Genomic DNA, 27,539 nt, shown 5'->3' with positions numbered 1-27,539 from the left:
TACATATATATATAAATATATATATATATATATATATATATATATATATATATATATATATATATATTTATATATATATGTATATTATATATTTGTATATATATGTATATTATATATATGCATATATATGTATATATATGCATATATATATTATTTGTATATATATATATATATATATATATATATATATATATATATATATATATATATATATATATATTGGTTGACTAAATTTCACTTTTCGGATTGGCTAATTTAGGCAACCTAGATGTTGGACCTTTTACATTCTTAGACTCCGTTTTTTATTCATATTTTACACTGCCAGTCATATATATATATAGTCAATGTTATTTTTTTTTTTACACCGGATACTGCTTTTCTATAGATTTTTATTGTTGGTAGGTTCCCTTCTTGGAGGATTAATTAGGTTGATTTTTATCTATCATCCCTAATACCAGGCCTCTGGAAGAAAAAAGATATGTCGACAGAAGAGGAACAACATTTTGAGTTAATATTAGGTTTTTATTTTCATGAAAACTCATTATTTTGTTGTACATGTGAGTTTTTTTTCTAGATTTCGTTTAGATTCTTACAGACCTATTATTATTATTATTATTATTATTATTATTATTATTATTATTATTATTATTTTTTATTATTATTATTATTATTATTATTATTATTATTATTATTATTATTAGCCAAGCTACAACCTTAGTTGGAAAAGCAAGATGCTATAAGCCTAAGGGCTCCAAATGGAAAATTTTGTTCAAAAGTTTCAGAATTATTGGTTTATTCATAAAAATGGCAGCAGATTATTTTCATCCCGATTGTTTTTTAGTCTATGAAGGAGACCATTTTTCATAGTGTATAGAGTGGTCTGTAACTCCTTAAAAATTGATACATGTGGCCTAGAAGTTCCTGAGTCATTGACGTTAGTTTCATTGGAAATATATGATAGTGTCGTTATTTATGTTAAGAAAAATGCCTCACTTGAATTTTGAATTTTTTTTTTTAATTCAGTCAGTATAATGACTTATTGAAATTGACTTGGCATTTCGCTTGTTTGATATTTTGTTTATTCTTATTATTATTCTTTTTTTATTATTATTAAACAAGTGATTTTTATACTAATGAGAAACTGGTGCCATTTCTAGTCAGCTTATAAATACTTTATAAAACGGAGCAAAAATTAATGAATTTTCAAACTTATTACATTCCTTTTATTGTAGATTTTGCGAGAACTTAATAATACTTGTAAGAAAATTGTTTGGTGATTTTCAGATGTGCATGTGCTATATCATAGTTATACACGTACAATTATAAGTAATACGATGAGTACACCAGAAATCTCTCTCTCTCTCTCTCTCTCTCTCTCTCTCTCTCTCTCTCTCTCTCTCTCTCTCTCTCTCTCTCTCTCTCTCTCTCTCTCTCTCTCCGAAAAGTAGACAAATTCTGGGACAGGATCTATTTTTTCATATAAAGTGCGCGTGGTATCACCTAATTTCTACGAAATTCCATAGTTTTAGGGTTGAGTTCGCTTGCGCTAGTTTATGAACCCGTTGCTTGTTGATACTTATATTTCTCATTACCTTCGCCAACTTCGTTGCGAAGGTTATGTTTTCATAGGTGTATATTTATTCATTTGTTTGTATGCCTGTCTGTGTGTTTGTGGTTCAGAGAGAGAGAGAGAGAGAGAGAGAGAGAGAGAGAGAGAGAGAGAGAGAGAGAAGTCATCACATCGTATTCGCTCATGCTTTGATAGCAATTCCTGTTACATAACTCAAAAACTGTTTGATCGAATATCATGAAATTTTGTGGGATAATTGGACCTTATCCAAAGACGATTTGATTAGGTTTTGGGAGTGATTGGGTCAAATTCAAGGCCAAGGTCATGAAAAGGTCAAGAACGCCTTTTTTGCCATATCATGGCCCACTTGTATCTGATTTGCTCGTAACTAGTACCGAAATGTGCACAATACAATGGCCTATCTTGTGATATATAACATGATATAGTGATTTCATTACCCTTTTTAGCTGTTGGGGGTCAAAGGTCAGTGGGGCAATGAATTGGAGAAAATGTGGGTTTTGTCATTACGCGGCCATTGTTATCTGACTTGGCGGTGGCGAAGGTATGCACTCTACTGAGTACCCGTTCTGGTGTTTAGTTGTATTCCTATCTTCCCTGTTGCATTTTAATGCAATTGCGGTCGTTAAATTTCGCCAATTTTACTAAAACTTGCTTTGAAAATCTATGCTTGTTATGGATTTTCCCAGTTGATTGTGTAAACAGTTGTATTATTAATGATAATATTAACAGATGTCATAATTATGATGTTTTTATAAGAACGAAATATTGCTAAATGATGTGAAAAATTCTCCCCTTCATTCAGGAGCGTAGGATGGTATGGTGTAAAGGAATGTAAAGTGATCGATGCAATTCTATGGGATTTTTTTTTTATTTATTTATTCATTGAAAAACGTAAGATGAAGTATTATGTAGCTTATATATATATATATATGTATATATATATATATATATATATATATATATATATATATATATATATTTCTTTCTTTTCATTTATCATATAAGCTATATATTACACTCCTCAAATATTTAGATTTCCTTAGCTGAGTTGCTAAGTCAATGGAAACTCAGTTTCTTGGGCACAGGTTCCATTCTCCGGCCGACCAGAAGCTATTATCTTTCAAGTTGATTCTCCCTTGAGTCTCTGATCCAGAGGTAGAGAGAATCCAGATATTAGGAGGTATATAATATATGGCTTAAATGAATATGAAAAAAACACGTTTAAATGTGCAAAATTATCATATATATACGGCCAGTTTGTTATGCAGAAGATTTATGTGCTTAAATTTGTTTCGCTATTATTGCCTTTGAAGTGGATACCTCATAACGTTGACAACCTCGCTACTTGAGTAAATAATTTGCTATGTCCCAAACGTAGTGTGGTCGGTAAAGTTGCAATGTCTAGCTCTGCCATACATATATTATCAGGTTTCTGTGAGTTAGATGCCCTTCTTTTGTAATACGCCTATTAACCCATCTAGCCAGCAATAAGTACAGAAGATTATTTTGAAAAACTTGCCTATTCTCATTATTTTTGTTAATATGGTCAGTTTCTATCTTTTTTGTACACTGCTCTCTCTCTCTCTCTCTCTCTCTCTCTCTCTCTCTCTCTCTCTCTCTCTCTCTCTCTCTCTCTCTCTCTCTCTCTCTCTCTCTTAACATTTAATCGTAATATTTCTAGAAGCTGGTATATAAAAGGAATATATATACATATATATATATATATATATATATATATATATATATATATATATATATATTTATATATATATATATATATATATATATACATATACATATATATACACATACATACATACATACATACACTAACAAATGTAGCCTATCCATACTTGATATAGGCTATATGCTACTAAGCGTTCTTATCTACATTATGAGTCTTTTACTAGTTGTGTTTTTTTATGCCATTTGAACAATAATATAGAATGTCCGTATGCACGTTAACTGCTTTTTATAATTCTATTTAACGTCTGTTCACGTTTCTTTTCTTATATTTTGATGCCAAACTTCTTAACTTTTGCTTTCCCTTAGTTGACATTAGGGTGATGAACAGCCTGTCTAGCCCCAGCGTCAGGGGATATAACCCAAAATTACAAACTCCGCCCTGCAGTGCAGGTTACTATATTTTGTGGATATACAATAGAGTAGGGGAGAAAGTCTAAATGTGCAGCTTGCATTTTGAAAAAGTCTTAAAATAGCAAGTGGCCATATTGTAATATTGTTGCCGTTGTCCTTATAACAATTTTATTTGGTAAAATTATTTGGAAATCTTATCACTACACTTTAAGTAAAGTTTCTTTTCTGACATTTCTTTTCTTTCGTTTTTTCGCCACAACTTCGACGTTCATATTTGATAGCTTGAAGGTCGATCATTCCACGTCACCATCATTACAATTTTATTCGTGGCGTGCCACTCGTCTTCTTCAAATTCCCTCGGCCTGTAAACCATGTCTCCATGATATGCAATTCCCTATAACAGTAATGAATTATATATTTTTAGCTGTGAATGATTTTTTTTTTTTTTTTTTTTTTTTTTTTTTTTTTTTTTTTTTTTTTTTTTTGCCGATTCCTGCCATGTCACACTCAATTGTAATGTTCATGGAGTTGTTTTTGTTTTCACAGGTGGATTTAGATCAAAATAATACAAAGACCACACTTGTAATATGGGCACTGCGTAAACGAGATTCTGTATTGCGCAGAATAGTGTTAATCGGATGCAAAGGATATTTCTTATATATATATATATATATATATATATATATATATATATATATATATATATATATATATATATATATATATATATATATATATATATATATATATATATATATATATATATATATATATATATATATATATATATATATATATATATATATATATATATATATATGTATGTATGTATATCCACACATACCTATTTTTGTTTGTGAGTTGCGGACACTGAAATAGCCTACACTTAACTTAAAATGTTGAACTCGGATGCGTTGCCTTTAATCTTTTGTCGAATGTTTGCTTTTTATCTCTTGACTAGTCAGTTCAAAGGGGAACATAGATAATATAGATATCATCAGTTGACAGAAAGGTGCCGTATCAGTTTGATTGAAACTGATTTATCAAGCCCATTTTATCGACCTTGAGACGGAACTTGTGTCTACTGTAATATGTCGCCTAGAACGTAGCTTAATGCCACGCACGTGTTTCATCTCTTTTGTTTTTTATTTATCGAGCGGAAACTCTTATGGTGTTTTTTTTTCTGCTAACATTTGTATGAATTTACTGTTAATTTGTAATTAGAAAATTTTATGAATGAAATTATTCTTGGATCAAAGTTTGAAGTACGTCATGCCAATCATACAACGCAAATGGTAAAAATTGATACTACACATTAAGTACACATCAGAGAGACGCTTATACCAGGTAATAGAGACGACAAAATTTTATATGCCAACACTTGTAGCAGCACCCTAACCACTATGCATAGGCCTACTCAGTATTGACGTCCGATTACAGACAAAAACTACTAACATGCAAAGTTTGGCGGCCAGATTCTACAAGACGTCACTGTAAGTATTGGTGAATTTGGTGCAGCCTTGCCGTCAATTCTTCGTATCGAAATGTCTGATCGGTCTGGTCATGCTACTTTGCAACTCGATCGCTCTTGATAGCGAAGGGTCAGTGACTCCCGCCGATTGTCAAATTTTAGGGTGAAGGCAATCAACAAACGAACATACTGTGTAGTAAGTAGTGTGTAGAAAGATTACTAACGAGTGCCGGGAACCATAGTAAAAGAAAGTTTGTTTTCTACATGTTTTCCTTTGTAGGGATTTCAAATATTTGTATTAGGAATGTGCAGTACTTGTTTTTTCGTGATTTGGACGAAGCTAAATACTCGGTTAGAAATCAATATAATTTTATAATAACTTCGTATATGAACGGAATAAGTCTATGCACGTCCAAACTGATATTCATATTCTTAAAAAAACCTTTTCTTTACAAAACTGCAATTGTTATATTTCTTTCTGGCAGATGTTAGGGATAAACTAATTTCTCAGTACCTTTCTCATTAATTACATTTTTATATAACTTTTCACATGATAAAAAATTGCCCTGAAATCGTATACATAATTTATACATGTTTATGCTGTTTAATTATCTCTTCCTGTGGTTAACTAGTTTGACTAAAATAGAAATTTGGTTCGTGAATTGAGTAAGGTTGTATATCCTTTGATGTCATCAGTAGATTCTTAATAAGTACTCTTCCCTTGTATTATTGTTCGTAAATCCCACACTAACAGAAAAGCTTTTTTATAAGTGAGAATATCTTTTATTATCATCACATTTAACCATCACATTTAATTTCAATGTTCCTCATGTTGTTATCATGAAAATATTTTCCTAGGGTTGTGTTGGCCTATTGGAAACATGCCTGTCTGGCAATCTATCGGGTTAGGGTTCGAGTCTTGCATAAGCTCATTTGTTTCTTTTTGTATCTGCAACCTTACCATCCATTTGAACGAAGGATGCAGATTTGGGGGAGCCTTTAGATCTACCTGCTGAATCATCAGCAAGATTTTAGCTGGCCCTCCCTGGTCCTATCATGGGTGGAGAGGGCTTTGGCATTGATCATGTGTATATATGATCAGTATCACAGCCATTACCTAGCATCCCTGGTCCTATCATGGGAGGAGAGAGCTTTGGCATTGATCATATGTATATATGGTCAATATCTAGGGCATTGCCCTGCTAGCAAGGGCATTGTCACTGTCTGTTACCTCTGCCATTCATGAGAGGCCTTTAATGTGCCCTGGAATATGAGTGGTATAACTGACGTCTTAAGAATATCTGACCTCTAAACCTTTGGTATCACTGTAAGGCACCACCACCAAATTCTGAGAATAGTCTATTACTACATCTATTGTTACACGGAATTGATGACGAAATGGACTCCTGCCTCTTGTAGCCTCTTGTCATGCGTTCATCTATGAAAGTCTTCAGAAAAGAATGTCATTGTAAATTTTGTCTTTTCTAAGTTTCATGATAAACATAGTCCTCTTTACTTACTGATTTAAGCCTTTCTTGCTCAACCTATACAATATTCCTGGACATTAATGTGATACCTTTCCAGTATCTCTTCCATATATTGTGAGTTGGCTTAAAAATCTCCTCATATATTCTCCATTTTACTTTCCCCAAATACAATTCAAATCTCTCAATAATGTTTTCCCCACACTTCACTACAGGGTTTACTTTGTATTTTCTGTGACTTTTCTGACCTTGCTGTCATCCACCATAGGCCTATTCACTCCCAAGTGGCCATAAAATCAACAGCTTCTATACTTTCATTATTCATAATCTTAACCCTCCAACTGTCTGGTTTCCTTTTATCCATGAATGTACTTCAGCTTACTTTTACTTTCAACTTTTATATTTGGAAAAAGTTTTTTTAATCGCTTATCAATTTCTGTAGTTTCTCCAACCTCCCCCCGCCCTCACCTCACTGTCTCCGGTAGAATTTGGGTGTAGATTTATGTTTATATTTATTAGGGGGCATCCTATTTTCCCATTTACTTCCAAATTGATTATTCTAAAGAAACTATAAAACATTATTGATGAAAAGTTCATTGTAAGATTTATTTCTATTTTTTTGAATGAATTAGGTGTAAGGTATTTGTTATTAGATTAAGATGATCTTATCACTGCTTGGATTATTGCAGCTGGAAGCTTGAATAGATAAAGAATCAATGTACTAAGAAAATCTATGATTACTGTACTTCACCTCATGTTTGAATACCACATTGTACTGGCACCACTTTAAAACTCCATTTACCATATTTTTTATGAGTTTTTTCTTTTGTTTTTTCTTTGCTGAACTCTGTGACTTAAGTGTATCTTTTTTTGCAGGAATCTGCGGGTGTTGGTTCATCTGGAAAAGCATCAGATGGTTCCACAGACGTGTCTCATGACGATGGATTTGATGCTCGAGAGGGCGTACGCCCCCGTTCAGGCACCTGGAGTGTTGCCAATTCTCGGAGGGTCAAGATCAAAGCTGAAAAGGAGGAAGAAGGTAAATTTTTAGTATTCAACTCTATAATGATTTATACTGTATTAACTTGCTATTGTCCTAATTCCTAAAATTTAGGCAGAAAATTACCTTATTTTTAGCTTGAGCTAAAGTAATACTGTCAGTAGATATTATGTTTTCATGAGCTTCGTGCATTTCCAGTGGAGGTTATGGGCCCATGTAAGGTTAGGTTAGGTTATGTAGTAGCTCTCTTCCCTCCTGAATGGCATACTTTGTGTATCTCTGGAAACGCAATTGCCGCAAATTCAATTCTTGGTTCTTCATTGATCCTTACATGACATGTAAGAATTCTGACTGAACTGTGTACACATTGGCTTCAATCACTTTGATTCATATGAACTAGTTTAAACCTGCATATGCTCATATGACAGTGCAGGGTATGTGTGTAGTTATGTATGCATGTACTTACTGAGTGAGTGTGGGCATGTTCTGTACATGGATTGATGTATTTTATGCCATATGTTGATTTTTTCCAAGTGTGAAACACTTTGATTTAAAAAATATTGTTATGTTTGTTCATCTTCATCTAATTTTGCATTGAGGATGAACAGAGGGTACAGCTCCTTTTGTAAAGTATCCTGAAGACCTCTGTTTTTTTTATATAGTATATAATGAGTGCGTGTATGCATGGATCATACAGTAACAGATATCGTGCAGAAGGTACTGTGTTTTAAGCAATTTTTAATTGTTACTACAATAATGATATTTTGTTGCTGAGTTACCCTGCCTTATATTTGTCATGGAATTTGATGAAAATATGCTGAGTAAAGTTTTTCAACTGTTGGATGAAATACCTAAGGCATTTTGTATGTCCATTGCTTTTTTTGCGTTAAGGTTTCTGTGACCATTTTTTTTTTTATACACAACAGACTTTTATACTTTTAATGTTTTTAAATGATTGTCAGAAGCTTCAATTTGTGCTAGTGTAAATGTAACCAGGCTTTATTTAGAAAATTGTGTTAAAGGTGATGTGTAGAGAATTGTATATGTTAATACAGTATTGACAGTTTGTGTTATATATGTTAAGAATGTGCATTGCTTTAAATGGAATTTTTGTGGTGGTTTTGTATGTCATCATTTACTTTCAAATTATTAGTTTTCAATGTGTATGATGTATAAAATTCCGTTTTCAATTCAGTGCATCATTTTATGATGACAGAATTAGTTTGTGATGAGTGTTCATACTCTGCATTATATTGTATGTGAGTGAGCCATTCAAGATTGTAGTAGGTTCTATATGATATACAGTACATTATGAGTTGTATGATCATTATATACCATTGAAGATCCTATAAGAATATACACTATAGTCAATAAATTCTTCTTTTCTCTGGTATACAGTAGCATGAAGAAAATAAATCACGAACAAGCAAATGCAGGTTTTATGTGCATTGTTTACAAATACTGTATATATAAAAATGATTGTAAGATAAAGAAGAAACAAGAAGAATGCCTACCAACCTTCTTTCACCCAAATTTTTTGTCAGTATTAGGTTGACCAGTGTTATTAGATCTGCTACGAACAGTTTGCTTACCACTGGGAAGTGTAAAGCAAGTCGTATTTTGGATCATATTCTTGTGTAATTATTCATTATAGATTGAACAATGTTTATCATATTGAATGATTTTTTGAATTCTGTGAATTTTATTGTAGTATAATTCAGGAGATTAAAAGGTTTTAGAATTTCGACTTCATCTTTATAGGCAAAATATTCATAATTAAAAAATATACTTTTTAGGTGTTATGTTTGAGAGCCTTTTACTTAGGAATAAAAAGTTAAATATAAGCTTGTGAAAAGATGAGGTTGAGACACACAGTACAGTACTCTACTGACTGTGGTAAAACAGATCTTATGCTCCTAAACACACTGTTTCTTGCTCTCACCACAGCTATTAGCAAAGCTTTGCCTGTTCCTAAGCCTCGAGTAGCACAAAAGGCAGACATTGATCTTTGTGTTTAGTATGACGACAAAAGGGATTTAGACTAGACTTTTACTAAGTGAACAAAATATAGGTAGGCTAATACTGTATTGTACTGTAATACAAAGGAACTAATGGAATGAGAATAAACAAATGTGAGACAGTAATAACGTCAAATGAAATAAGAGTCGAAATCAGGGCCTTATTTTATGCAAACTGGAAAGAAATATAGGATAGAAAAATGTAGGTTAAGAATGATTAATATCTGATATTTTCTAGTTTATGTACAAGTTGCTAAACACTGTCTGATTAGCTTGAGCAATGAAAAGAAAGAAAATTAAGAGATGGTACACATATGGTTGAAGTTCATTCCAAGTGAGGTAGTCTGATCAAGAACTCCTGCTTTTCCAACTAGGGTTGTAGCTTAGCTAGTTTTAATAATGATAATTATGAAAAGTTAGGGCTGGTGAATAATAAAAATGATGACTCACTGTTATTTGGGATAGGATCAAGTGTTGAAAGTATTACAGTAAGCAGAAATAGATGGAGTTTGAAAGACAAATACTATTGCCATATTATGGTCAGGTAGTAAAACTGAGGAAAAATATAAGGAATTTTGAATAACAGGACAAAAGATAGAGTATTTCACTTATGGTGAGGAATTAAAAATTGTCACTGTTCAGCATACTTAAGCTGATTTGCTCTCCCTGCTTAAAGAAATTAGGATCAAGGAAAGGAGTAATTGCTATGATGTTTGAAATTGCCTGTTACCATAACAGTCCTCTTTTCTTAATCTCTCTTATATAGACCAAGAGGATAGTTGAAAATTGTTAGAAATTTACAGAGGAAAATTCTAGGGTATAGAATAAATGGTCTATTTATTTCATTATAGCTTTCAGGATTGAAATAGATGTCAATTTTAGGTTTCTTTCTTGCTGGGACCTCAGGGTTGAGAAGCTGCACCATCTTGATCAATTACTCATTCTATTTGCAAGCAAAGAAATTGCAGAATATTTTATTTCTCAGTTCTAGGAAAGGTCGTGGAGGTGGTATTACTCAAATAGAAAAATGGTCTCTTAATTGAAGTCATGAGGGTCAGTCTTCTAAGGGTTTGCATGATAGGCCAATATCCCTTTATATGGTAACTGTTTCAGTAACCTCATAACTGTTTCTAGTTAAGTTTTATAAAGATTGGAACCATTTCATAGATAGGCACCTATGTGAATTTGCTCGATGACCTAAATTTAATTGAAAATCACTATCATGAATAGGGAATGGACCAGGTTAATCAAACATGTGGCAACTTTTCTTAATATTGTGAATTGAAGAAATCTGGGCAGTATATTCTAAACTACAGTCCAGCAAAAAACCTAAGAGTATTATACATTAGTTACTCTTTTTCTTGTGGCTATTTAACGTATATAAAAATGGGTTTTGGAATATCAATGTAAACATAAAAAGACATTTATATTGCATTATTATAAACCTTATATGTATCCTGGTGTTAACCTCTTTCCAAACTATCCAGTGGTCTGCAAACTGAGTTCAGGAATAAGAGTCCTTTACAGGGAAGAAGTGATACATATACAGTACTTTCCATTGGCGACCATCCCTTTATTAAGCTTTTAACTGGATTTTAGGCCTAGGTAGATTTAAGATGGTTGTAACTATGGACTGTTAAATGGATTTTAAATTTCAAACATTATCCAGATGTCCACCAATTATTACTTTATAAGATAGGTTCAAAGTTAGATCATTACCTCCTTTATGTTTCTAGTTTGCCTTTGCTCTGTGAAAAAGAATTGAAGAGGGTATATGCTGCTCAATACTTCGACTCCAGAAATTATTGCAAATGCAATTCCAAATTAAATCTTTATTTGGAGTGAAGACACAACAGACATGATGGTAGTTTTTCCATTAGGTCCTCATTGTAGTTTGATAGAGAACACAGTATTTATAATACCAGAGATCTGTTTAATACTTTTTAGAAATGGATAACTAGGAGAACAATGAATGTAAATTGACTTTCCTCATCCTTACCCCCCTCAAGCTATCCTTATGGATCAGATCCCATCCCCCCTGCAAGAGACAGGTAAGACTTGGTTATCAGTGATTAATTAGCCCATATTGACTTGTTGTGATGACCTTTGTAACATACCCTTTGCATGATCTCGTAAACAAAAACAAGTGATGTTTATTATATAAGTAATAAAAAATGTATTCTTCAGGAGCATATTTTTCAGGTTGATATGCAATAGTGTTTAGTAATACTGCAACTGGAAATATACAGTACTCTCATGTTGCGCAACCATTTTTTATATTTCTTTAAAGCTAAGTTATGATTCTTAAGTTTGTTAAAAGAGCAGAACTAGTGTTTATCTCTGGTAGAGCGTTACTAGGTGCATGTTATCAGCTGGATTTCGAACTGTCAATATATGTAGGGAAATCATGTGCAGTACAAGGTTTAAAATTCCTGACTTATGGTGCAGGTAGCCCTGAAATAACAGTGTTGCACTTGATCAATCAGTCTCCAGAGGTAAAACAGATACAATAGATTCAGATTCACATCTAGAGGCTATCTTCTCTCAGTATATGATACAGATTATTATTATTAGTATTATTATTATCATTACTTGCTAAGCTACAACCCTAGTTGGAAAAGTAGGATGCTATAAGCCCAGAGGTTCCAACAGGGAAAATATTTACCATAATTATTATCAATGAGTTTTGTAAATTAATTTGGGAAAACAAAATTTTAAACATCATTACGTAATAAGTTAATTTCATATATAGAATTAATACATTTTAGATATTTTGTATAAACACTGTATGTGTGCTGTTAATTTATATGTATGTAAAGCAGTGTAGGTCATACAGAAGTATATACAATATAGCAGGGGTAATGCTGAGTAGAAGGAAACCTCAAGATTTTCTCATCCACCATGATTTAGCACTCCTTGGTCTTCCATTCCTCATTCAATTTGAACTTATCAACACTCTAAAATACACATAATTGTGTGCCGGCAACTTCAGAAACCCTTGTTGATGGATAGGTTAATATGAATAATGATTGGTTATACATTTGAATTACATGACTGTCAATTGTTTCTTAACTAAAATCTTCATGGCCTTATATTTATCATTTATATCAGAAAAAAACCCTTATGCTTTGTTTTACTGTGAATTTTGTATTATGTATGTTTTCATATGAGTTACAAACCTTTGTACCTTTTCTTATGCCTAAATACCAAATAAGGTTCACATTTCAAGTAGGGAATAGCTGCTGGAAATAAGCAAAGCAGTATGAATGTAAAATTTCCTGCAAGAGTATTCTTTATTGTTAAGGAATCTTGTTCATTGATTCAAGATCTTAGACATGTATTATTTGTTCCTCACTGATTCTGTATTTGGTTTACATTGTTCTATATATTTTGTGATAATTTTGATAATCTAAATTACGTGTTTTTGCATAAATCTTTATTATTGTTTTTACTCAAAGTTGTAAAAAGTTAGTCGGAAAAAACAAATGCTACAAGACCAAGTGCCCCGATGAGAGAAGCAACCCAGTGCAGGACGTTAATGTATAAGTAGACAATAAACTATAAAAATTGAATTATCGAAGGAATAACTCTGTTGCATGGATAAGTAACAGATAAACTATGACATGTGACATGTCAATTTGCACCACCAAAATAATATTTACACCATGTTTGAAGTTCTGAAGTTCTGCCAACTCTACGTACCCTATATAATAGGGAAGATCATCCATCAATAGGTCACATCCAGAATAGAAATGATAGAATGCTTTGTAGTATTAAGCTCTATAGAATAAAAGGAATATGCTTAGAATTAACTTGGTGACATGCACTAAATGGTGAATGGTGAGGCCTGGTATGATCAGAATGCCAAAGAATGTCAGGCTTATCAAAAGTCTTATAAAGCATGCAAAAGAGCTAATTAAATGAAGGTACCAGAGATTGATGTCCAGATCAGGTATCAGAATTTAATAGAGCATGATATGTTGTCAAACAGTTTAAGATGAGAATCATATGCATAAGACCAAGCAAGATAAAATATTCAAAATGGATCATGATAATAGAAATAGAATATTTCCTCATGATAGACAGGTCTCCAAAAATTTTGAAAGTCTATAACAATATGCCAATTTTTTATGCATTTGTAAAAGAGATGTCAGATATTGTTTCTCAAAAGTGAATTTTTCATCGAGAATGACACTTAGAATTTTAAATGAACTGTTTTTACTTGAAGAGATATTGACGATGAAAAGATTAGGATGGTGAAGATCCAATGTTCTAGACTTAACAATCATACTTTAAGTTTAGCTAGAGTTTACCTTGTGTTTGTGTCTGTATGTGAGATGACACGATAGCCTTATTTTGCCTTTGGTTTGTTTGGTTAGTGTATGGTATGGTATGTAATATTAGAATTAGAGTTTGCTTATTTTATGATTTTATTTCACTTTAGGAGAAAAATAATATTGCAACACAAATGTATTCTTTTTACAATTACATACTGGTATGTTTTTTTTTTTTTATATACTGTATTGTACAATATTGCCTCGTTATCTTACTTTAACCATGGTATTTTTGGAAAGAAGATAATAATTTGCTCCCATATGTATACAAAACCTCATCCTTTAATGAGAGTATTATTTCAGTGAAGCAGAAATGAGGCTGTTAAAAGTTTATAAAGTGTTGGTAGTTACTGGCAAGTGGCAGGTAAATCACCCCCTCCTCTGCCCCCACACTGAGTAACCCCTTTGATTTCAGTTGTAGAATAGTACGCACATATTTTCTACTCTTAACAAAGCTTGGCTGTTACAAAACTCTCTCTTTCTTTTCAGAGTGTATCTGAGGAATATGGGGGCATTATATCTTGGTATGCAGTCATACCCTGGTAAACCTTGGCCGTAATTGCAACAGGTTTATATCCTGGCAGTAGGTGAACCACCAGTCTTTATGCCCTTTAGCAGGGGTCATGAGTTTTCGCAGTCCTTCCCATCACAAGTGCAGGGCCTGGCCTCCTTTGCAATGGTCATAGTACAGTAGCAGGAGGAAGAAGTTCACTGTGGATTCTTTGGTTTCAGGGTCCTCCTCCAAGCCAAAAAAATCTTTGGGGGACTATTTTTTTTCTCCCTCAGACTTTTTTGCCTACTTCTGCTATCCATGCAGGAGAAGGAAGATGTCCTTGCTCTTCTGTGGGGGCATTATCTCTCGGTGCTCAGTTGAACATGAGAGCAACCAGATGCTCAAATTATCTTTGCTCACTTCTCACAAGGAAGGATGCCCATACTTACACCTGGCATCCATGCTCGTTTTTTATGAGGAAGACGACAGACATAACCAGAAGAAGTAAAGGGCCAGAGGTATCTTGTTTATGGTCACCTCCTAGGAGGATTCTGGCCTTCTTCTCATGACAAACCTAGGGCTCAGGGTATGGTCACTGAAGGAGTGAAAAATGCATATCAACGAACTGGAATTAATGGGAGCTTTCTAACCCTAAGAGTTTTCACTGTGAATCTTTGAGGTTACTCAGTCGTGGGACTTGGCAACAATGCCATAGTCAGGGTATATCACGGGTCAGGTCCAGGATCATTCAGTTGGGCTGGATAGCCACAACGCCTCGGGGTGGGTGTGTGTTTTTGTTGATAGAGTGTTTTGCTGGCTCCTATCACCTTATTTTCTTCCCCTCCTACTGTATCTCAAGAACAAAGACAACTTTATCAGGTGAGTTCCAGGAAGAGGTAGCTTCTCAGGAGAGAGGAATGTAGACCCATTCACCTTCTTGGAACTTTGATGAGAACAAGTTCTGGTTTCTTCTGATGGGGAAGAGTGTGTGTGGATTGGGTCTCTCTCTTGCTTCCCCCTTTGGACTGAGAAAAGACTGAGGTTATATAACTTTTGGCCTCCTCAAGCCCGGGGTATAGAAGAATTGCCCCTGCCTAACAGTAAGTCTCGTATTTAAAAAGTTAAGGGGTTGTATTTTGGTTGGAACAAATTACAAATTGTAGTAATTTGTGTTCTTTCTAACTATACTGTACAAACCAGAGTCCTTTGAAAGTATACTACCCACCTCTTCCTCCCCACAATTTATCTACATGTGGAAGAGAGCTTTCATCCCCATTTCTCTTTCACTCTCCCTCTTCTCCAACAACCAGAATCCGTTTTTGTCCAAGCCGGGTCAGCAAAAGCCAAGACAACTTCTATTTTAAAGGACTCAGTTTGTACAGTTAGGATAAATACAAATTGCAAGAATTTGTGAAATTCCCCATCCTCCTAACGAGAGGAAAGTTGGAATTAAGGTGGATGAACCTATTACAGTACTTAATATTGACAATAATCTTTGAACAGATTTTTAATGTTAAGGTACTTCACTCACTAACTGTTTTCAGACAGTAACCTAGCCCATCACCTGAATTTCTCTTTAGTTGTTGAGAAGTGAATAGGAACCAAAACTTTCACACCTCTTGATTTTATACCAGCCAGATTGGTTCTAAGGACTTTCTCCCTCTTTAGAATAAGTCTATTAAAAAATGAGGGTTTGTATTCATGTAGGAATAAACCGCAAATTTTTAAAAGAAGATTTATTTCCTATCTCCACCCCTGAAGTTCATAGTGCAAAGTGGCTAATCCAATGTGCTGGAGATATTAGCGGCGGGACTTCCTTGCCATTCGGCAGTAACTACTGACACCTCATTATAAACTTTAAACAGCTACATTCCAGCCACCATTATCATATGCCTATTAAAGGACTCTGTTTTGTATACTGTAGGAAAATGGAAATCACTTTAATAATTTGTGATACTTTTTTAGTCAGGTGGCACATTGAAGTAACCTGGTTCCTGACATTAGAACATATACAGTATATATATATATATATATATATATATATATATATATTATACATATATATATATATATTTATTTATATATACTGTATATATATATATATATATATATATATATATATATACTGTATATATATATATATATATATATATATATATATATATATATTTATATATACATACAGTATATATATATATATATATATATATATATATATATATATATATATATATATATATATTTTTATTTATATATACTGTATATATATATATATATATATATATATATATATATATTTATACATACAGTATATATATATATATATATATATATATATATATATATATATATATATATTTATACTTATATATATATATATATATATATATATATATAATGTATATGTATATATATGTGTATATATATGTATGTAGATTTTCCTACTAGTATTAACTTATGCACTTGGAGCCTTACTAAAGCCTAGAACATAGGCAAGATACAACACAAAGATCTATGGAAGGAATAATGGTGGGAACAACACTAAGAGACAGAAAAAGAGCAACATGGATACGAGAACAAACTAAAGTAGAGAATATTCTAACGTTTGAAAATAATAAAGGGCCATGGGCAAGATATATAAGGAGAATAACAGATAATAGAAGGACATTGAAAAATAACAGAATGGGTCCTTAGAGATTGCAAATGAACCAGGGGAAGTAAGGAAATTTGCAGTTACAGACTGGCACAGAAAGATCTTAGATAGGCATGAGTGGAATGTCATGTCTGAGGCCTTTGTTCTGCAGCTTACGGATGATTATAATGATGATACACATGCTAGTATATATACTGTGTGTGTGTGTGTGTGTGTGTGTGTGTGTGTATATATATATATATATATATATATATATATAAATATATATATATATATATATATATATATATATATATATATATATAATATATAATATATATATAACCTTTATTGGCAAGCTATAGAATTTTGTTATTACTTCTGCTTGTCCGGATGTATAACTCCCGATCCATTAAGAGGCAAATCTATTGCTTCCTTTGGTTTTATTTACCACTGTTAAGTTTAAGCAATTAATTTTGACTTGTTGTGTGGGCCCTAATTGGTATTTGTGAATTAGTAAGAGTATGAGGTTTGTATGGATTAAAAATTTTTATTAAAATAATTGTCATTATTTTGTCATAATTTCATATGCATATACTTTTAGTATTTAATTTTTTGATGAAACACAAAAGTCTTATTTACTGATAGCCCCATATTGTTCTTGAGAATATGATTGTAACTTTTAGCAATTGTAATTTTGAAAGTGAGAACTAGCATGAAGTGGAATATTGAAGTTTACATTGTTAATTCTATAACATACTTTTGAAGATCTTGCTTATAGAAATTAATGTTGCAAAATTAGATGTTTGTAATAGTTGGAAAGATTTGTTTTACTCTTCTGAAATTTCATAATGTGATATACTGTACAGTACTGTGTATTAGTAGCAAGGAAAATTTTTTTAGCATTGGACCTTTGCTATATGTGTAAGTGGTTATGAATTTTCAAATTTGGAAGTATGTTTGTGTATGGTATTTTATCATGTGTTGTCAAAACATCGAATCTATGTGATTTGCTTTTTTCATTTGCAGAGTCATTGCATGTTTCCTATATTTATGCAAATATTGTCAGTTTTCCTAATTACTGTATTTTGATTATTTGCAACTCGCATTAGGTGTTTTGTCGGTGTTGTGTTATAGAGGGTGGTCTTTACTTTAATTTCATTTTTCCTTATAATTTTTTTGCAACCCTCCGTTATTTCAGCATCCTTCCGCCAACGTCGCAAATCAGGTGATGATATTCTAGCAGCAGCAACTAATAATGCCAACAACATTGCAAGCAGTCGTCGTAAGGAAGGAGGCCCACAAGGGTTTTTTGACTCTTTTAGACCGCGCTCCAAGTCAGATGCCAGAGCCATATGTAATTAGCTAGTTTTTAACTCTAACACTACTTTTTAAGTTAAGAGAACTTGGATTGCAGAGTATAACGTGCTTCTTCACCTAAATTATATCTTTCAGTGCGATGCAAGTAACTGACTACGCATTAACTGCTTTTAAGACATGTGATTTGATTGTACTAACTCGCACATGGAAACACTAATGCATTTTGGTTTCAGAAAGCTTTTAACATATTTCTACCAATTCATATCAAACCTTGAAATGCCGTTTGCTTTTTGTGTGTTTTCATGTTTGAAAAAATGCAGATCATTGGTTTTAGCACACTCCCAATAACCATTAAAAAAAGAAATTGCTTTATATCCTTAACTGGTTAGTTTGATAACATATTGTCCTGGTTTTCCTTCGGAAAAACTTTTTCAAAGAGTTTGCTTTATGTTCATCATAAAAGCAGACAGGGTTTTTTTTTTTTTTCAAGAAAAAAAGGACCACATATTAAAGGATATTTTTATTGGGTGCCCTTTATATTTCATCTTCGTTCTTAATTTTCTGATTTTAAATGTTTTCTTTTTGCTTGGTGGTGGTATTTTCTTCTGAGTTTATTCAAGTAGTTGGGATGGAACTTTTAAGTTTTATTATTATTTATTATTCTTATTACATTACATCATTTGATTTTTCATACTTTGAGGATAGCTGAAAAAACTGGTAGCTCATACCGTCATCATAATTGACTGAAAATGAAAGCACTAATGGTAAATAAGTTGAAATTAGAACAGTAATTGATAATCAGAAATTTTGTGTTTCGGTATTTCATTCTAAAAAAAAGCAAACATGAAGATATTTTTAGGGATTTTAGAGTTTGACTCTTTACAATAAAAGAAGCATTATATAGGTTTTATTTCACTAAGTAGACAACAGTTTATTTTACTTTTAGTTTAGTTTGTTGCTAGTTTTTATTGTTGATGTGTCCCAGTAATACAGAAGTAGCTCAAGTTAGTCACTGCAGTTTCAAACACATTTTAAAGAATATCTAATTGGAAGTTGTATACAGTAATTATGAAATTATATTTGTAACCATAGAGCGTGATAAGGATTATTTTAGCTTTATTGCAAAGCTACAACACTCAGAAAATTTTGACTTCATAGACTATATTTGGATGCACACGCATTGCAATCTTAGCCTCCTTATTTTAGTGCTGCAGCTAGCCTAGAATACATTATTTTGCTAGAAATGTAGTCTATGATAATACTAATGGTGATTATGTTAATTTTGTCCAATTTGTTCTCAATGCCAAACTTTCCATTTCCTCTGACAAATTTTTATAATTTTTGTGTTTATTTATTGCTGATAGACTAATATTTCAATATAAAGTGACAATCTTATGCCTATACAAGTCATTTTTAAGTAAATGATCAATGTAGTTAGTAGCCTTCACTGATATGTTACTATGCAGCAGCACCTTCACTCTAGCCTAGTATTTTTTTGTAGTTTAACTGTTTCAGTCATCAAGGGTTATACCAGTACACTTAGTTTGTGCACTTTGACATTTTTGTATCATCATAATACTCAGAATGTCAGTATCTCACAGTTGGTCTGGAGAATGTTATTTGTAACTTGCCTGTTAGAATATATTTTGACATTTACAGAATAAGTAAATATTTTGAAAAGTTAACTTCTCTTTAAATACAGTAAAAAAATGACTGTATTTATCAATTTATTTTTTATTGAAAAGATAGACCTATAAGTGGTCATATGATAGGTGCATTATATATAGAACCACTAAATGGAAATTAATCCTTCAATGTTGTCACTTGTTAATTTGATGCATTATGATGTCTTTAAATTCTTGAACTCTTATTGGTGACACTGTTTTATATCTAAACTTCTCAAAAGCTCATTTGCATTTGCAGTACATTATTATTTTCTATACATGAACCGAAATGGAGGATAATATAGCTGCTTATCTTATATAATAAAAATCTAGGTTTATAGTTTATAGTAGTATCTTGGGGTTACGAGTAATTTTGAATATGAGAAGTCAGGATACAAGCCTACAAATTTGAATTAGGTTAAGAGTATTGTAACAGTCTGCAAGCAAAAATGTTGTGCTCTATAGGAATTTTTTTGTGGACAAGTCCTAATGAAACTACTGTAGCATGAAATCTAGTAGCTTCTATTAGGACAATTTTTTCCTGGCTTTAGTTTTCCAGCCTTTTTTGGAAAGCAGTTAGATCCAAATACAATACAAATACTGTATGAAGATTAAAGTATTTGTATAAAATACAGATAATTTTTAATGAGCACCTGGTACATATATATTTACATTGGCAGACTTAATTTGAGAAACTGAAGAGAACTTAGATTTCCTGCTGGGCAAATGATATTTACCAAGATTTTGTTTGATTATTTTCTATGTGTAATAATCTTCATTGTTTCAGATTTATTAGGAAGAACAAAGAAGTGTTTTTGTGCCCAATTAAAACATCAAACAGGATCTTTTAAAGCTAGCAATGTTTTGATTTTGAGCTAGACCAAACTTTAGTGCATTTTAACAGCATATTTGAAACTAATAAATTGATAAGATTTCTTTTTCTCAAAACGAGAAGAATTTCCCCCTTCTTGATAGTAAACTACAAAGCAAATATCCAATGCCCAAAATGTCCTTCCAATTAGTAAAAATCAGTTGAATAGCTGATTAGAAATATTGAAAAGTCAGTCTTGTTATTCAGAATATAGAAGAAATGAGAGTGCCAAAAATTGTGATTCTCTTACTTTTGTTTAAAAAATGGCAATGCTGCTACATTTGCAAGAGGATGAAGAATTTTAAAAAGAAATTAATACTTGAACTCAATGAAAATCTTTCATGACCTCAGGATACTTTATTTGAAATTAAAAGTATGAAGAATAACTTCAATTTTATAATACTTTCTTGGTAAATTTTTTTGGGAAATCTTTTACCTATATAAGGGGAAGTTTTTGATAAGAAGATACAGTTAAGCCTTTGAGTACCAAATTCTTTGTAGTCTAAATAGCCTATCATCATACTGAAAATGTTGATATTCATGTAAAAGATATCCCAGTACTTTAAGGGATATGTGGTAACTTTGGACATAAAAATCATTCCGCAAACTTTTACACCAATTTTGGATGTTTCAATTTTGGTGTTAACCAACATACTGTATATAAGGAATGTATTTTCTATTTCCTTTATGTAACACAACTGGAACTAAGAATGTCTACAAAAGAAAATGAACTAGAATTCAAGGAATGAATAAGATTCAAATGTAAATCAATGCTCTATTGGGCATTGCTTGCATATCATATGAACGTGTGTATGATGTTGGTGATACAAAACAAGAAAGGTGGGCAGGGAACAAAATTTTGCAGTCGTAGATTTTGTTTCTCTGTCTTGAAGAGATTTTACCACATGTACTCCTTCTTTAAATTACTTTTCTTTAGTTAACCCCATCATAATTCACAAATACCAACATGACCTTCGGCTCACAAAAGAGAATAAAGGGTCAGGGTAGGTTGCGTATCTCGTGTAGTTTTAGTAGTCATTCTTATATTAGATTGCGTATCTTGTGTAGTTTTAGTAGCTATTCTTATATTAGGCACTTGAGCATTAATCTTTGGTGCCTCAGGCTAAAAGTGTACGTTTTATTTAGATAATTGATATTAAACAAATGAGTATGTCAATCATGATATCTATAGATATGATATACCTGGGTCTAGGTACTTTTTATGTGAGACTATTGTGAAATTTGTTGAATTAAAACAGTTGTTTCAGAATTAAACTTCTTTTTATAGCTCTTTCTTTTGAAATTTAAGCAGATAATTCTCTTTATTGCTCTCTTGGCATGAAAATTGATTGGAAATGTTAGAATTTACTAAGACTGGAAATTTTATTTTGAAATTTTAGAATACAGTAAGTTGAGAAAGAAATGTGCATGTATAAAAAGTATGTGTACATTTGTAAATCTTATGTAACAGCTTTGACATTACAGTACTGTATAGATTTAAACAGAAATGTTTATTTGTGTTGTGATGTTTATAGTTTTAGAAATGTAAGTATTTTATGAGTACTTTGTACGTTGTTATTCGTCTGCTTTCATAAATGTTTTGCCATTTGAGTAGTAGGCTACAGTATTTGTTTTTTTGCTTAATTTTATTATAAGGATGGCTAGGCCTAGGAAGTCAGTATTTTTACCATAGTGAGAGTATGAGAGGTAATTTAGAACCATTCTTCCTTTTTAGCAGGTGGTGAATGTATGTACTAAGCCATAATGTTTTGGGTACTCATGGATATTGAAGCTGTTAAAGTACTAACTGAAATCTTCTCACCAGCAGATGTCGAGATGACTTCTTTTTTAATTTAACCAAATATATTACCATCAGTGATAAACATATATAAAAGATACTCTGTTTTTGCTTTGAATGACTAACACAGATGCTGGGGTGAGAAAAGGATAACTGTTTGCTACTGTTTGAATACTGTTTTTAATAAAACCTTTACATTTGCCTTGTTTAACGCATGGACTCCTGGGAGGGTTGCTTGGTAATTCATTACTCATAAACTATGAATATTTTCTGAAGTTTTCTTTATTTATGATGGATATTTTATGCAGTATGCCTCTTTAGTACAGTTTTTTTTAGGTGAAAATAAGGGTAATGCCTGTAATGGTGAATTCTTATGTTTCAATTCTGTAGGGTATGCAAAAATTTCATGACAGTAATTGTTGTTATGGTTATTAATTTCATTTGGTTTTTGTGAGTTTTTACCACTCACTTAGCACATTATATTCCACTTTGCTGATCTTTATATTTTTTATGATATTGCAGTTGAAAGGAAGAAGTCATAGGTTGTAATTACATATAAATAATGATAAACTTATCAATTCATAGTGTTGTTTGAAAGGATTTTGTTCATTGAATGTTTTGATTACATTTTCTTCAAGCAGGTAGACTTGAACATGTATCCATAGGCTGAAATTTTCCATGAGGGCTAGGCTAAGTTGCATCAGTAATGAGTTAGATTCATCAGTTGCACTTAGAATTATTTAAGGTCTAGGCTGGCTCAAGGCTCAAGATGGAAAGAGCTCTTTTGTCATGATGTAGGCATCATGCCATATATGGTAATATTTGTAAAAAGAAAATCAACCTTTAGCTATGAATGTTTAATTGTTTTACGTTTGGAAGCTGGCTGATAGAAGGTTTAAAGTAAGATGTGCAAATAGAATTCAGATTCAGTGCAGTTTAACAGGAACACCTTTCACAGTAACTAAGATTAAAACTACATTCTACATTTTAATACTGTACTTGAAAAAAATTCTCTGTAGTATAGCCTTGTGCTTTATGTCCAGAGTTTTATATTGAAATGTAGTACAGTACTATTAGTGTATGTACAGTATGTACAAGGCTTAATTCATGGGTGTTACTATAATGTTAGTAAAGTTGGGACAGTTATTTGCTCTCCTATTTTAGGGTTTTCGTATCATTTGATGATCTACTCGGTTGAGAAAATATTTGTAGTTTATGAAATGAGTGGTGTTATTTGAAACTCTGGAATTTTTTTGTCATACAGGTATATAACAACAATTAGCAGATTACACCAAAATACATAAAATCTTATTTCTTTTAGTGGCAGCCAGGCAGAGACGCAAGTCAGGGGATGATGTTCTTAATACAACCACAAAGGAGAAAGAAAAGAAAAAAGAGGCAAGTCCTGGATTCTTTGAATCATTCCGACCACGTTCCAAATCTGATGCTTCACGTGTTGGAAAAAAACCAAACTTGATGACGACTATGAAGAATGCTATGCAGGTAAGAGTTTTTTTTTTTTTTTTATGTCGTATGTTTATTACCGTAGCTTTTCAGAAGAAAAGTTCACTTCTATTTCAGCTGTGTTATTTTTTTCAGGTATAGATGACTTATAGTTAAACATCCCTCTTAATGATAAATTGTCTTTAACTGTATTTATAGTATTTGCTTTGTAAATAATCATTTAAAAGTGAGTAAATTTAAGGTAGAAGAGTAATAATTAAGTGATTAAATGTGAGGGAAGGAAATTTTGTTGGCTTTGTGTTAACTTTATACCTACAGTATATCTGGTAAAATTTTGTGTGGCTTTTCCTTTATGTGTTAACATATAAAACCAACATGATTTTCTGGTTGGGTCCTGAGGTTGTATTTGTCCATGAAATTTTTGTGATTTTGCACAATAGTGTGGCTGAAGGTACTGAAGAATGTTGGTAGGTAGGACCATTTGTAAATCTCCTGAATTAACAATTTTTTCTTAAAGGACTGCGAGGTACTTTATTTTCAGCTACAAATTTCAAAATGAATTGATAAGTTGCATGAAATTCATTTTATTTTCCTATAAGAACAATGTCAAGTCATTTTCAGTTGATGATAGTCCCTTTTATATAATTGTGTTGATATGGGCTACAAAGATTTTAATTTAGTAAAGGCATTATCTTTGAAATAGGCAGCATAGTTTTATTAAGAGAATTCAAAAGATATTGTTTCCTTGGGTTTTTTGTCTCATTTCTTGTAATTCTACTTTGTCTGGAATGTAAAGATAGGTGAAATGTTTCTACCTTTTTATTAATCTAAATTTGATTATTAGTTTAAATCTTCAGGGCCTAAGTGCTTCTAATGTATTAATGATGATCTTTCAGTTGAAATATTTTTAGCAGTGTAGTTTCATTTCCTCAACATGAATTATGTGAAATTAAATTGTTAGTGATTTATTTGTGAGCCTTTTTAATTGACACTTGATTTGTGAGGATAACATTAAATATTATGAATGAATAGGTATTAATATGCAGTACAGTATATACCTTATTTTTCCAGAGTAAATAATAGATATACTGTATATGTGTGCATGTATATATGTTTTATTCCTTCTATGGCATCTTTAGTCATTATTACAGAACAGGGTATGGTGCTGCAAACTCAAATATCCCACCCCTGTAGTGCCTTTTGTGAATACGTAGAACACCAAGGATGCTATTACAATATTCCTTTACTTAGAAAAGAAGTTAATTTTCCAATTAAGTGTCATTTCCTCCTATAAAGGGCCCCACAAACCTTTACTAGCCACTCAACCAACTTTAGGCATAATATATTTTTACGTACCCCCCAAACTCTTGGTAGTTCATAGGATAGCAGATTCCTGATTGTAGCACTTGCTATTACAGCAGTAACAGTTTGCAGTGAGTAGTGTGACCTGGTGTATTTGGTTGGCTTTAACCTCAAGATATTGAATTCACTTGCTATTTAAATGGCATTTCTTCCAAAAGCGGATTGCAAACTTCTTTTACCATGTGATAGGATGCCTTGGAATCTCAAGCCATTGGTATTATTAGGAATCCATTGTCCTAGTAGTAACACTTTCTATCCTTGCAGTAGCAGTAATTTTTAATTACTGACTTCCTTTACAAGCTTTTTGAAAGTGAAGTTTGGATATTGAATGTAGGTAAAGAAAATTTTAAGATGAAGAGATAAATTGTTAGCAGTTAGTGAGATGTGAGAGACATTGCAAGGTGAGAAATTTAGAAATATATGTAAGAAATTGTAGAAAGGTTAGTGTACGTGAAAGAATGAATTGGCATTTATTCCTACATAAATGCAAACCATTGTCCTTTAATAAGAGTGTGAATTCAGCAAAGCTGAAAAAGCCTGAGAAAATTCAATGAGGTAACTTACTACCGGCAGGCTATGCAGAAGTCCCATCCTTCTGTCTGTTAGCTTGATACTCACTTTTAATTTTGGCTGTGAGCAGTGCACACGTAATCTTGCTGCCTCTCAAATTTTAGATTACTCAAATTTGGCTACTTTAGTCTTTTTTTCTTTTTCTTTTTAGATAAATGGATAAGTATGTGGATAAACTGTGTTGCTCTAGTAAACCTGAATAAATTAAATGAAAAGTGCAAGGATATGCAGTTGTTTCCAGATAAGCTGCAAATGTGTGACAGGTCTATGTGCAATCATGCCATTGATCTCATCATCCTTGAACCTTTGGTGAGGGAGTTGCATGTCACAGTCATCCCCTCACTATATGTGGCTTTACAACAACGCTAATCTGAACCTAAAGAAGCTGGCCTCCCTTGGACATCGCTCGTGCTCCGTCGACTGGAGATTCTTTCTTTGCTATTGGCAGAACTACTAAGGCTGCCCCTATAATGTCTTCCTGATTACAGCATCTCCCATGGAGGTGCTGAAGGGTGTTGCACCTACTGGTATTGTTGCTAATCCATCGTTGTTGGTTTCCTAGACCTCAAACCCAAAGAATGTTGGCAAGAAGAAGAGTGTGTACTTCTCCTCCTTTTCTAGTTCTTCTTCATCCTCTGCCTATTCTTCATTATATTTTTCAGATGCTGCTACTTCTAAGAAGATATCACCGAGGAAATCCAGGAAGATCAGTTAATAGTAGTCGCTTAAAACTGCTATCGATCATTCCCGCTTATGCATGCGAAGGTGTCTTGGTATGTGGAGTCTTACAATTCTGTTATCGGTGCTTGATCTCGTAACAAACTGAGCACACCTCTTTTTGGTCAGGATGGAGGGCTCAGCTCTTCTTTCCCCATATCCTTGGAAGCTTAATTGATCTCTCTCCTCATAGAAGAGAGAGAGAAACAGAGATGTCTGCACTGGATATGGGGCTTACACTCATGTAATCGGTGCTCGGTCTTGTATCAAACTGAGCACATGCATTCCTTTTTCTGAACAATCGAAGTACACCTCAGTATCTCTCCCTAAGAATACTTTAGTTCTGAAAGGAGAGAAATTGACTCGTAATGGAGTGAGAGGAACCAGCTATTAGTCTCCTCACTCCTACGAGTGACGAGAAATTCCTTCCTATAAGCTTGATTGGGAATACCATCCAAGGTCTGTTAATGATCAGTCTCATCATGATTGGTCGATGCGAAATTGTTTACTGCAAGATTGGTCACATCAAGATCAGTCATTGCATGTTTCTTCTTGTGACCCCCATCCCCTAGTGTAGAGATGTCAAGTACCATCTAGTCTACCACTAGAGAAGAAGATGTTTTGCTTTCGTTGAACCTGAATGATGTGTATTT

The 27,539-nt window shown here is 32.6% G+C and overlaps 1 protein-coding gene across 1 annotated transcript in view; it reads left to right on the top strand.

The window, feature by feature from the left end:
* Nucleotides 1-27,539, top strand: part of LOC137639580 (serine-rich adhesin for platelets-like) — a 210,816-nt gene that overhangs the window by 161,940 nt on the left and 21,337 nt on the right. The window contains exons 3-5 of the mRNA XM_068371846.1: nt 7,520-7,682; nt 18,322-18,477; nt 24,095-24,276. Of these exons, the coding sequence (XP_068227947.1) occupies nt 7,520-7,682; nt 18,322-18,477; nt 24,095-24,276 (501 nt within the window). The remainder of the gene's footprint in view (nt 1-7,519; nt 7,683-18,321; nt 18,478-24,094; nt 24,277-27,539) is intronic.

Source organism: Palaemon carinicauda, chromosome 1 (assembly GCF_036898095.1).
Source record: "Palaemon carinicauda isolate YSFRI2023 chromosome 1, ASM3689809v2, whole genome shotgun sequence".
In the NCBI taxonomy this organism is placed as follows: Eukaryota; Metazoa; Arthropoda; class Malacostraca; order Decapoda; family Palaemonidae; genus Palaemon; species Palaemon carinicauda.
Note: the sequence above shows the minus strand (reverse complement) of the source record. Positions and strands in the feature narration are given on the sequence as shown.